Below are 13,819 nucleotides of genomic sequence, written 5' to 3'. Positions count from 1 at the left end.
TGGCTGTTGGGAGGCCTGTAGTATACCCCCAACATTGTGACTGCACCCTTCTTATTCCTGATCTCTACCCATATAGCCTCACTGCCCTCTGAGGTGTCCTCTCGCTGTATAGCTGTGATACTCTCCTGAACAAGTAGCGCAACTCCGCCTCCCCTTTTACATCCCCCTCTATCCCGCCTGAAACATCTAAATCCTGGAACGTTTAGCTGCCAATCCTGCCCTTCCCTCAACCAGGTCTCTGTAATGGCAACAACATCATAGTTCCAAGTAGTAATCCAAGCTCTAAGTTCAATCTGCCTTACCCGTAATGCTCCTTGCATTAAAACATATGCACTTCAGGCCACCAGACCCGCTGTGTTCAGCAACTTCTCCCCGTCTGCGCTGCCTCAGAGCCACACTGTCCCTATTCCCTAGTTCTCCCTCAATGCTCTCACCTTCTGACCTATTGCTCCCGTGCCCACCCCCCTGCCATACTAGTTTAAACCCTCCCGTGTGACACTAGCAAACCTCGCGGCCAGGATATTTATGCCTCTCCGGTTTAGATGCAACCCGTCCATCTTATACAGGTCACACCTGCCCCGGAAGAGCTCCCAGTGGTCCAGATAACAGAAACCCTCCCTCCTACACCAGCTGTTTAGCCACGTGTTTGTCTGCTCTATCTTCCTATTTCTAGCCTCACTGGCACGTGGCACAGGGAGTAATCCCGAGATTACAACCCTCGAGGTTGTAATCCTTCCGGTCTCTCTATTAGTGCGACGTCCATGGCAGTTTCCCAACTGGGGTGCAGGCCCCGTTATTCTCAACTAAATTCAGCCCTCAGCTCCATCTCCTGGCTGTCACTGACACAAGAATAGTGAGCCAGAAAACTGCCTGAGGCTCAAATGGGAAGTCAAAACTTGTGGATTAGGATCTCTGGACAGATCAGTAACTTTAAAAAAAATCAATTCCAAGTCAACAATGTAAAGGATCACACAACAGGCCTTACGGTTTTCTGGCTTTTACTGCAGCAAACAAACCAGAAGCAACATTTTGTTTCTAATTTTTCCAATTAAGGGGCAATTGAGTGCGGCCAATCCACCTATCCTGCACATCTTTGGGTTGTGGTGGTGTGACCCACGCAGACACAGGGAGAATGTGCAAACACCACACGGACAGTGACCCTGGGCCGGGATTGAACTCGGGTCCTCGGCGCCGTGAGGCAGCAGTGCTAACCACTGTGTGACCGTGATGCCTTAGTAGCAACATTGACTAAACACTACTTTTGCCAGAAACCTCCACCTTTATTTATAAAATAGAACTTGTCCTTTTACACAATCTAAAATTCCACTCCACGGTTATACTTTACTCTGCACCAGAAATCCAAACTGAAGTGTCTCAGAACGGTAGCCTTGTGGATAGCACAATTGCTTCACAGCTCCAGAGTCCCAGGTTCGATTCCCATCTTGGGTCACTGTCTGTGCGGAGTCTGCACATTCTCCCCGTGTTTGCGTGGGTTTCCTCCGGGTGCTCCGGTTTCTTCCCACAGTCCAAAGATGTGCAGGTTAGGTGGATTGGCCATGCTAAATTGCCCTTAGTGTCCAAAATTGCCCTTAGTGTTGGGTGGGATTTCTGGGTTATGGGGATAGGGTGGAGATGTGGGCTTGGATAGGGTGCTCTTTCCAAGAGCCGGTGCAGACTCGATGGGCCAAATGGCCTCCTTCTGCACTGTAAATTCTATGATAATCTAGGAGTACAACAGTTGCACCCCTGCAATTGGAGTCACTCCACATCATGGTCAGACATCCAGCCAACTGAGCTAACTGACACCCCCCTCTGGCAGATATATAATTCCTTCACTATTAGCTATTGCCTGTCTCCCATCATACCATTTAATGTGGTTTCCCAGTCCACCCCAGACAACTTGCCCCATATACCCTGATAGTTTTCTTCTGTGAGAAACACCTAGATAAATTAAACAAAAAAAACTTGTAACCACCTAGGGCCCATCTTCATGGCAATGTGGCATGATTTGGGGGGCATCCAAACAGAAATGCAAACTGAATATCTTCTCACTTCCAAACACTCCTTCACTCTGTGATCCTTGTGAAATTTAAAACCAGGTAGTCGCAACAAGGCTCGAAGAGCGTCAGCCCACTGGAGGCAAAGTCGTGAGACCGGCCAGTCCAGCAGAAAGAAACCCTCCCCATTGACCAACTATCAGAATGAACAAAATGCAGTCCTTGATGTAACTGAGAGCAGAAACAATAACAGCAGAATCCAACCCCTGTAATCAATTGTGAACTTGTTGGTGTCTCAGCAGGTGGGATGAATCATGGATTCCCTTCCCAGACTGAGAGGTGAACGGTCTCTCCCCAGTGTGAACTCGCCGGTGTCTCAGCAGGTGGGATGGTTCACTAATTTCCTTCCCCTACTCAGAACACGTGATTGCCTTCTCCCCAGTGTGAACTCGCTGATGTGTCTGCAGGTTGAATCCCTTTCCACACTGGGAGCAGGTGAACGGCCTCCCCAGTGTGAATTTGCTGGTGACTCTGCAGGTGGGATAACTGAGTGAATCTCTTCCCACACTGAGAGCAGGGGAATGGCTTCTCCCCAGTGTGAATTCGCTGGTGTTTCTTCAGGTCCGGTAACCGAGGGAATCCCTTCCCACACTGAGGGCAGGTGTATGGCCTCTCCCCAGTGTGAACTCGCTTATGTGTCCGCAGGGCGGATGAATGTCTGAATCCCTTCCCACACTGAGGGCAGGAGAATGGCTTCTCCCCTGTGTGAACTCGCTGGTGTGTCTGCAGGTTTGATAACTGAGTGAATCCCTTCCCACACTGAGAGCAGGTGAACGGCTTCTCCCCTGTGTGAACTTGCAGGTGTGACTTCAGACTGGATAAGCGAGGGAATTCCTTCCCACACTGAGAGCAGATGAACGGTCTCTCCCCAGTGTGAACTCGCTGGTGTGACTTCAGACTAGATACCTGAGTGAATCCTTTCCCACACTGAGAACAGGTGAACGGCCTCTCCCCAGTGTGAACTCGCTGATGTTTCTTCAGACTGGACAACAGAGTGAATCCCTTCTCACACTGCGGACAGGTGAACGGCCTCTCCCCAGTGTGAATGCGTCGATGAATCTCCAGCAGAGATGGGAATCTGTATGCCTTCCCACAGTCCCCACATTTCCACGGTTTCCTCATGTTTTGGGTGTCCTCATGTCTCTCCCTGTTGGACAATCAGTTGAAGCCTCATCCACACAGAACACATGTACGGTCTCTCCCTGCTGTGAATGGTGTGATTTGTTTTCAGGCTGTGTAACTGGTTAAAGCTCTTTCCACAGTCAGTGCCCTGGAACACTCTCACTCGGGTGTGTCTATCTCGGTGCTTTTCCAGTCACACTGATGTTGAAAGTGGGCAAACAATTCTCCTCCGAGATTCAAAGGCTGATGATACTCAGATTCCAAAGTATCGAGTGACTCTGTAAGACTGAGACGTGTCAATTAAGATTTGTCTGTAATTCCTCCTCTTGTAATATCTGTAAAAGGAGTTTACAAAAGTCAACACTCAGTCCAGGATAGAAATTCAGAACAGATAATTTCTCTGGAACATTCTTTCCTCTCATTCCCCAATACCTCAGCTCCACTACCACAAGACCATAAGACATAGGAGCAGAATTAGGCCACTCGGCCCATCGAGTCTGCTCCGCCATTCAATCATGGCTGATATTTTTCTCATCCCCATTCTACTGCCTTCTCCCCATAACCCTTGACCCCCTTATTATGTCTTGAAGACACTCAGTGATTTGGCCTCCACAGGCTTCCGCGGCAAAGAGTTCCACAGATTCACCACCCTCGGGCTGAAGAAATTCCTCCTCATCTCTGCTTTAAAGGATCGTTCCTTTAGTCTGAGATGGTGTCTTCTGGTTCTAGTTTTTCCTACAAGTGGAAACATCCTCTCCACGTCCACTCTATCCAGGCCTCGCAGTATCCTGTGAGTTTCAATAAAATCCCCCCTCATCCTTCTAAACTCCAATGTAAACAGATCCAGAGTCCTCAACCGTTCCTCATACGACAAGCTCTTCATTCCAGGGATCCTTCTTGTGAACCTCCTCTGGACCCTTTCCAAGGTCAGCACATCCTTCCTTAGATACGGGTCCCCAAACTGCTCACAATACTCCAAATGGGGTCTGACCAGAGCCTGATACACCTATTGCCCATACCTAGTCTCCAGGGAGCGGACTCGGAGGGGCAGGGTATCGGAGCAGTGACTGTAGGAAGGATGAGCTAGCTGACCACTGCACCCTGGTACAGGAGGCCATTCAAGCGGGGAGAAGAAGTGGTAGTTGTCGGGGTTTCTATAATTAGGGGAACTGATAACATCCTTTGGAAGCAGGACCGAGAGTCCCACATGGTATGTTGCCTGCCCGGTGCCAGGGTGAGGGGCATCTCTAACCGGCTTGAAAGGACATTGGAGAGGGAGGATCCAGTTGTTGGGGTCCATGTTGGGACAAACAACATCAGCAAGACTCGGAAAGAGGACCAGTTTGGGGAATATCACGAACTAGGAAAAAAATTAAAGAACAGGTTCCCAAGGGTTATAATCTCTGGATTATTCCCTGAGCCACGTGCAAATTGGCATTGGGATGAGAAAATTAGGTAAGTAAACACGTGGCTAAAGGACTGGTGCGGGAAAGAGGGGTTCAATTTCATGGGGCACTGGCATCAGTATTGGGACAGGAGGGATCTGTACCATTGGGACGGTCTCCACCTGAACCGATCTGGGACCAGTGTCCTCGTGGAAAGGATAAATAGGGAGGTAGTCAGGAACCTAACGTCAGGAACTGCAGCTAATGACAAAGCAAGTAGCATCCTGGTTAACGCAAAAGTGAAAAGTAACAAACAAGCAAATAATAAACAAGCAAATAACAAAGAAGCAAATAACAAAGAAGCAAATAACAAAGAAGCAGTGCTGAGGGAGTGGTCAGGGGGAACAGTCCGATTCAGAGTTCTGTAGACAAATGCACGGAGTGGAAGGAATAAACTAGACGATCTGCAGGCGCAAATGCAAGTTGAAGATTATGATGTTGTCGCTATTACAGAGACTTGGCTGCAGGATGGTCAGGACTGGGAACTAAATATACCGGTTATAAAGTTTACAGGGACAGAGAATATGGCAGAGGGGGTGGAGTAGCCTTACTGATTAGAAATACTACCACCTCAATGGTGAGGAAGGAAACAGTGAGGGGAAAGCATCCAGTGGAGACCATAGGAGTGGAACTGAGGAAGAAAACAATCTCAAACTGTAATGGGTGTTGTGTATCGACCCCCTGGTGGCAGTTCAGAGGTGCTAGATTGTATAAAGGCAGAAATTTAGCAAGTGTGTAGCAAAGGCAGAGGAGTATTAATGGGGGGATTATAACTGACACACAGATTGGGAGAGGCAGACAAGCACCTGGCAGAAAGGGAGTGAATTTCTGGAATGCGTCCGAGATAGTTTCCTGCAGCAATATGTTCCAGATGTAACAAGGGGACAGGCAATATTAGATTTAGTTGTTAGTAAGGGCCAGCACAGTGGTGCAGCGGTTAGCACTGCTGCCTTACAAAGCCGAGGACCTGGGTTCGATCCTGCCCCAGGTCACTGTCCGTGTGAAGTTTGCACATTCTCCCTGTTTCTGCCTGGGTCTCACCCCCACAACCCAAAAAGATGTGCAGGGCAGGTCAATTGGCCACGCTAAATTGCCCCTTAATTGGGGGGGGAAAAAAAGAATTGGGTTACTCTAAATGTATTTGAAAAAAGATTTAATTATGAGTAATAACCCAAATTTAGTTGGTAGCCTAACTGTGCGCAAACATTTATCAAATAGTGATCACAACATGATTGAATTCAGTGTAGTGTTTGAAAGTGAAAAGCACATTACAGACAGTAGAATTTTAGACTTGGGTAAGGCTGACGTTAACGGGATGAGACCGAGACTGTCCTCGGTAAACTGGGGAGATCTGTTAATGGGTCAAACAACTGAGGATCAGTGGAGAATATTTAAAGAAACATTTAACGAGATACAGAGCAAGTATATACCCCTGAGAGGAAAAGGCTCCACTTCACAAAAAAAAAGCAGCCATGGACAAATAAGAGGTTAGGGACAGCTTAAAACTAAAAGAAAGGGCGCACAAAAATACAAGACATAGTACAGATCCGGACGAATAGGAAAGGTACAAGGACCAGCAAAGGGTCATAAAGCAGCTTGTTAGAGCGACTAAAAGGGATTATGAAGGGAAACTTGCAAGGGACATCAATATCAATGAGAAGAATGTTTAGTTATATAAAGGGAAAGCGGGTGTGAAGAGCAATGTAGGCCCAGTAAAAGCTGAAAATGGAGATATTGTCAGTGATAATGGGGGAATGGGAGACACGCTGAACAATTACTTTGCCTCAGTATTTACAGTTGAAAAGGAGGATAACTTTTCAGAAGTCACAAAATAATTAATAGTCGATAGAGGACAGGGACTTAATACAATTTATGTAAATATAGATTAGATTTATATTTATTGTCACGTCTACCGAGGTACAGTGAAAAGGATTGCTCCGCGTACAGTCCAGGCAGATCCTTCCATTTATGAAGAAACATAGGACGTATAATAAATACACAATGTAAAGACATAGACATAGTGTGAAGCAGACAGAGTATAGTGCGAACAACAGGAGAGAAGATGCAGAGAGAGATCAGTTCAGTCCATAAGAGGGTCATTCAGGAGTCTGGTAACAGCGGGGAAGAAGCTGTATTTGAATCTGTTAGTGCGTATTCTCAGACTTTTGTTTCTTCTGCCCGATGGAAGAGGTTGGAAGAGAGAATAACCCAGGTGGGAGGGGTCTTTGATTATGCTGCCCGCTTCCCCAAGGCAGCTATAGTATCACTCACAAGGAAATTAATGGAACCAAAGATTGACAAATCCCCAGGACCTGACGGTTTCCATCCGAGGGTGTTAAAGGAAGTTGGAGATGTTAAGAAAAATGCGAAAGATGTCATTTGAAATGAGAAGGTCTGATGATAAAACCCAAGGAACATGAGAAAAAGCAAAGTAACAGAAAAGATCCTATAAATGTAAATGTAATGAAATGCTAAAAAATGATATAGCAGAAGGCCCTCGAAGGGTCAACTGCAGACAAATATTCTTTGGAATGCAGACGGCCATTATCACACAGGCCTCGAGATAACGAAGCAGCTCATGCTGTAACCTGATATCTTTAGTTCAAGTCGGAGAAAGTTTTATAAAAGTTAAGTTTTAAGTTACATAAAGGGAATGAGTTTACTACCCTTTAATAGAAGTTAATTAGTTTAGCAAGCAATTGATTGGAATTGCCAAAATCTTAAGTTTGAATTACTTGAAATAACATTTATTTGTGAATGATAGAAATTTAATGACACCAGTTAAAAGTGGAAATCTGGAGAGAAGAGTTGATTTTAATACCGGACAATTCACCGCAGCTCACTGCTTCTTTTCAAAAAAGCAGTCAATAGCTTGTTGTAAAATTGTAAAAAGGGAAGAATATAACTTGAAACATTTAGGAATACAAGAAAATACAATGCTTAAAAAAGATAAGGGATTGAAAGTCTGGAATGCCACAGAATAATTAGCAGGACGTCTCCCTGCCAGTGAGCTGACAAACCAAGGTCAAGCTTAACATGAAGGCACTCTCATGTTCGACATTACGGAAACTAGATGTGGAATCATATGGACAGAAAGGGTATTGCGTTAAGGAGCAGAAGAAAATACTTAAAAATAATGTCATGTAATCAGCAAGGCTGTTGGAAGGGTGATATATATCCTGAATAGCTCTCAGCCAGGCACTCACTCTCAGCTTGCAGGGTGATTTCGGTACATGGGACTGACAGAATACGAAAGCCGAGCAGAACCACAAAATAACCGGGAGAAAACCAACAGATAAAGAAGAGAGATTGTCAAGGAGGCCCAGGAAGGTCTGATCAGCCAACCAGGAGAATCCAGAAGCAAGGTCTTTTTGCTTTTCTGTAAAGACAGTGATTTTATCTTGTAAAAGAAAAAATAATAATAAAATAATTTAAAGTTTTAACCTGAAACAGTGGTTATTACAAAGTCTACTTTACTGACTTAGCAACGCGGGACCAAGATCGATGCTACTAAGTGGTAAGTCGATAAAATTCTTCTCTAAAGATATGGGTTATGCCGGGGGATAACTTGAAACACTAGTTTGACCCGAATAGCACCCACCTAAGTCTGCAGAGGAGTCAGGGAGTGAGAATCCCTGTTCACCATTAAGAATATCTTGACCCTTTTTTGGTACAGGGGGAATTCTAAGAATACTGGTGAGTTTTTTACTTCAGGGAGCATATTGTAGATGTCCTAACAAGAATCTCCCAGAGTTCCCTAGATTCAGGAGTAGTCCCTCTGGATTGGAAAACTGCACTTGTCACTTTTTAATGAGGGGGGAAAGGTGGAAACCCGGGAATTACAGACCAGTTCGCCGAACATCTGGGGTGGGGAAATTGCTGGAGTTTATAATCAGGGATGGGGGTAACTGAACACCTTAAAACATTTCAGTCCATCAGGGAGAGCCAGCAGAGATTTGTGAAGGGAAGCTCATGCCTGATAATCTGACTGAATTCTTTGCAGAGGTGACAAAGGTAGTGGACAGGGGAATGTCTCTGGATGTCATGGACTTCCCCATTGGGTGGGTAAATTGGGGTAGGTTTGGACGGGAGAGCGGTGATGGGGAGTGTGCCCTTTGTTTCTCTTTGTTTGTTGCTGGTCGGGAGGGTTGAGGGGAAGGGACGGACTGGAATAGTGAGAAGAAGTCAGAGGCCTTGGGCAGGGACCGCCATGCGAGCTGGGCAGGCTAGTTAATGGGAGTGAAGTTGGGGGTTGCCAGGAGGAAGGCATGGGGGAGGGGTGGAGAGATATTGGGTTGGTTCTTTGTTTGCTTGTGAGAGTGGGGAAGGGGGGTGGTTGGTGTGCCAAAGGGAGAGATGACGGTGAACATCTGAGGGCGGGCCTGAAGGGGCGCATGCTGGGGGCTGGCTTAAATGGGGATCTGGCTGTTCGGCAGGGGAGGGGAGCGGGGCCCCCCTCCCTGGCCAGCTGGTCATGTGGAACGTGCGAGGGTTGAATGGGCCGGATAAACGATCGCGTGTTTTTGCTCGTTAGAGGAGCCTGAAGGCAGACGTTGTGCTCTTGCAGCAGATGCAGCTGAAGTTTGGGGATCAGACGAATGGGTGGGGCAGGGGTTCCACTCGGGGTTAGACATGAAGACGATGGAGTGGCAGTGTTGGGTTATAAGAGAGTGGCTTTTGAGGTGGGGGAGCATTGTGGCCGATCCGAGGGATGGGGGGTAGCTCTGTGATGGTCAGTGGGAAGCTGGAGGAGATGCCAATGGTGCTGGTGAATGTTTAAGCCCCGAATTGGGACAACGTGGATGTTAGAGAGGATCCCAGACCTCGACACGCATCGGCTGATTATGGGGGTGATTTCAATACAGTCCTAGATCCAAGTGTGGATCGGATGCGTCCTAAGTCGTTGAGGGTGTTGGTGGTGGCGATAGAGTTCAGGGGTTCATGGGCGCATTGTTTGCAGGAGGGGGGGGATACCCATGGAGGTTTGGGAGGCCGAGGGCGAAGGACGTCTTGTACTTCACCCACATACCCATATGCACGGGGCATATTCGCGGATCAACAGTTTTGTTATGGACAAGGTGCTGCTGCCGGAGATATTGGGTTGGTTCTTGGTTTGGTTGTGAGAGTGGGGAAGGGGGGGTCGGAGGTGGCCGACTCGGAGTACTCGGCCATTGTGTTTTTCGACCACGCGCCCCATTGGGTGGATTTGAGGATGGGGGGCCTAACAGCTGCAGTTGGGGGGTTGGATGTGGGGCTACTGGCGGATGGGTGAGTGGGTAATGGCTGCTATGTCGAGTTGAACGATATGGAGGAGGTCCCAGCCACCACGCTGTGGGATGCACTTAAGGCTATAGTTAGGGAGGAATCCGGGAGGATAGGGAGAGGGTTCCCACCTCTCCCTCCCTTTCAGTCATTGAGTTCCAGATTCCAACAAACCTCTGGGGAAAAGCTTTTCCTCACATCTCTGAACCTCCTGCTCATTACCTTAAATCTGTGTCCCTAGTTATTGATCCCTCCACTAAGGGAAAGAGCAGCTTCGTAGCCACACTATCTATGTCTCTCAGAATTTTATACACCTCAATCAGGTCCCCTGTCAGCCTTCTCTGCTCCAGGGAAAACAATCCCAGTCTCTCTTCATAACTGAAACACTCCAGCCCAGGCAACGTCCAAGTGAATCTCCTCTGCACCCTCACCAGTGTAAACACTTCCTTCCTATAGTGTGGCGAGCAGAACTGCACAGTACTCCAGCTGGGGTTTAACCAGCATTTTATACAGCTCCAGCATAACCTCCCTGCTCTGATATTCAATGCCTCGGTTAATAAAGGCAATATTCCCATTGGCCTTAACCAGCTTATCCACCTGTCCTGCTGCCTTCAGAGATCTGTGGATATGCACACCAAGTCACTTTGCTCTTCTGTACTTCACAGGGTCCGACCATTCATTGTATATTCCCTTGCCTCGTTAGTCCAACCAAAATGCACAACGTCACACTTTTCTTGCTTAAATTCCATTTGCCACTCTTCTGTACATCTTTTTAAAAATAAATTTAGAGTACCCAATTATTCTTTTTACAATTAAGGGGCAATTAAGCGTGGCCAATCCAGCTACCCTGCACATCTTTTGGGTTGTGAGGGTGAGACCCACGCAGACACGGGGAGAAAGTTAAAACTCTACACGGACAGTGACCCGGGCCGGGATTGAACCTGGGTCCTCAGCGTCGGGAGGTGCCAGTGCTAACCATTGCACCATCCTGCTGCCCCCTCTTCTGCCCATCTAGCCAGCCTATCCATATTGTCCTGTAATCTAAGGCCTTGTTCCTCACCATTTACTACACCACCAATTTTTGTGTCATCTGTGAACTTCCTAATCTACCTCCTACATTCACATCCAGATCATTAATGTGTACTACAAAGAAGTGCCCCAGCACTGATCCCTGCAGAACACCGCTGGACACAGGCTTCCAGGCACAAAAGCAACCTTCAAACATCACCCTCTGCCTCCGACCACTAAGCCAGTTTTGGATCCAGTTTGCCAAATTGCCCTGGATCCTATAGACTCTTACCTTCTGCATCAGCCTCCCACGTGAGTTTGTCTAAAGCCTTACTAAAGTCCATGTAGACTACATGAACCACACTACCTACATCTACACACCTAGTCACTTTCTCAAAAAATTCAATCACATTTGTGAGACATGCTCTCCCTTGTTTAATCCTTGCCCCTCCAAGTGGAGATTAATTCTGTCCCTCAGAATGTTTTTCAGTAGTTTCCCTGGCAGTGAAGTTAGACTCACTGGCTTGTAATTTCCTGGTTTGTCCCTACTTGCCTTCTTGAATAATGGCACCACATTAGCTGTCTTCCTGTCCTCAGGCACCTCTCCTGTGGCCAGAGAAGATTTGAAAATGTTTGTCAGAGCCTCTGCAATCTCCTTCTTTGCCTTCCACAGCAGCCTGGGATACATCTCATGTGGCTCTGGGTATTTATCCACTTTCAGACCTGGTGAAACTGTTCATACCTTCTCCCTCTCAATGTCAAGTTGTTCAAGCAAATCACCATGTGCCTCCGTGATTTCTATACCTACATCATCCTTCTCCGTAGTGAAAACAGATATGAAGTATACATTTAAAACCTCACCTGTATCTTCCACTTCCATGCACACATTGACTCATTGGTCCGTACTCTTACCCTGGTCAACCTCCTGCCCCAAATATACTTAGAAAACATTGTTGGATTTTCCTTTATTTTACCCGACAGTGCTTTTCCAAGCTCCCTCTTTGCTCTCCTAATTCCTTTCTTAAGTAATCCTTTGCACTTTCCATATTCCTCTAAGACTTCCACTTTGAACCCTCGGTATCTGTGATAAGACTCACCTTTAATTCTTTATCCAACCCTAGATATCCCTTACATCCAGGGTTCCTTGGACTTATTGCTCCCACCCTTCCCTATCATGGGAACATAGAATTTACATTGCAGGAGGCCATTTGGCACATCGAGTCTGCAACATCCCTTGGAAAGAGCACCCCACTGAGGCCCACACCTCCCCCCTATCCACATAAACCCCACCTAACCTTTTTGGACACTAAGGGCAATTTAGCATGGCCAATCCACCTAACCTGCACATCTTTGGACTGTGGGAGGAAACACGAGCACCTGGAGGACACCTACGCAGACACAGGGAGAACGTGCAAACTCCACACAGACAGTGACCCAAGCCGGGAATATAACCTGGGACCCTGGAGCTGTGAAACAACAGTGCCAACCACTGTGCTACCGTGTCGCCATGTGCATTGTCTATTTCCTTTTTGGCTGAATCCCACTGCTCTGATGTTGATTTTTCTACAAGTGGCTGCTCTCCGGTAATTTTGTACAGCTAATAATGTCTTATTTTTTAAAAATTTGCCCTCCCCATTCTGTAACGTATGAGACCCCAACCTCAAATTCAGAAGTTTCAATTTTATTGTAAGAAGTCTTACAACACAAGGATTGTTTTGAATCAGCTTACAAAATCCTATCAACTGTCCTGTCTTGAGACAATTCACACCTCTTTAACCTGTGATTATCCCTCTCTCCAGTTGCTCTGTTTGGACCTGTGAAGACTTAATTACCTGCAAAGACTCGCATTCAAAGTACCGTCTTGCATCGTTGACTTTGTCGATATATATGTTTCTGGATAAAAGCAACTAACTGCGGATGCTGGAATCTGAAACAAAAGAGAAAATGCTGGATAATCTCAGCATGTCTGGCAGCATTTGTGGGGAGAGAAAAGAACTAACGTATCGAGTCCAATGACTCTTCGTCAAAGCTTTTCTCTCCCAACAGATGGTGCCAGACCTGCTGAGATTTTTCAGCATTTTCTCTTTCGTTATATGTTTCTGGAACCTACCTCTGCATTCACCCGAGGAAGGAGCAGTGCTCCGAAAGCTAGTGATTTGAAACAAACCTGTTGGATTTTAACCTGGTGTTGTAAGGCTTCTTACTGTGCTCACCCCAGTCCAACGCCGGCATCTCCACATCAAATTTATTGGCTTGATCCTCCTGGGCTTTCCATGAACAAATTCAATTTATCCATTTCAAGTTGACTATGTTGTTAGTCAGTTTGCCAATACTTTGGGGTGTGTGAGCTGCATTGTTATCCTCCTGTTTTTATAGAATCTAACCCTCTTTCCCCACTCACTGTGTGAACATGTTGACTGGGTGTTGAATTGCTGACATTTCATCTGGAGGCTGTGCTCCCTCAGATATCCTGTTCTGAATGAATTCTCAATGTCTGGTTGTATTTCTGCGGCAATATCTCTTGTTCTCGGGGCCCATTTCCCGCCAGTTTTTCTGCTGCTTTCAGTGTTTGAAAAATGGTGAAAAGAAAATAAATAAAAATATTGACATTTGCGGGTGTCTGGCGGGAGGTGCGCGGCTTCCCTTCCGACAGGGAGTCAGGGAGCCGCTTCAGCTCTTTCCGTGCAGCCTGGTCAAGCTGCCGAGAGCCTCGGGACTCGCTGCTCGGTGTCGCCGGTCGGTGCTGCGGGTCTGACGGGAGGACAACCCAGTCAGTGACCTTCCCCTCCCCCGGCCCGGGGCTGCGCATGTGCGGCGGAGCGCCCACCCCCCTGACCGTCCGGCTGACGTTTAACCAATTAAAAGAATTGGAGGACCGGGAGGACTTTGGGCTACCAGCCAATCAGCGGGCGGGCTTTGTGTAAA

At 47.0% G+C, this 13,819-nt stretch overlaps 1 protein-coding gene across 1 annotated transcript in view; it reads right to left on the bottom strand.

The window, feature by feature from the left end:
* Nucleotides 1-13,289, bottom strand: part of LOC140418011 (uncharacterized) — a 104,614-nt gene extending 91,325 nt beyond the window's left edge. The window contains exons 1-2 of the mRNA XM_072501442.1: nucleotides 13,062-13,289; nucleotides 2,545-3,514 (exon numbers count right to left, since the gene is read on the bottom strand). Of these exons, the coding sequence (XP_072357543.1) occupies nucleotides 2,545-3,179 (635 nt within the window). The 5' untranslated portion in view covers nucleotides 3,180-3,514; nucleotides 13,062-13,289. The remainder of the gene's footprint in view (nucleotides 1-2,544; nucleotides 3,515-13,061) is intronic.
* Between the last annotated feature and the right edge of the window lie 530 nt (nucleotides 13,290-13,819).

The sequence above is a fragment of the Scyliorhinus torazame genome, chromosome 5 (assembly GCF_047496885.1).
Source record: "Scyliorhinus torazame isolate Kashiwa2021f chromosome 5, sScyTor2.1, whole genome shotgun sequence".
NCBI lineage: Eukaryota > Metazoa > Chordata > Chondrichthyes > Carcharhiniformes > Scyliorhinidae > Scyliorhinus > Scyliorhinus torazame.
The sequence above is the reverse complement of the archived record's forward strand: the minus strand, read 5'-3'. Positions and strand labels throughout refer to the sequence as shown.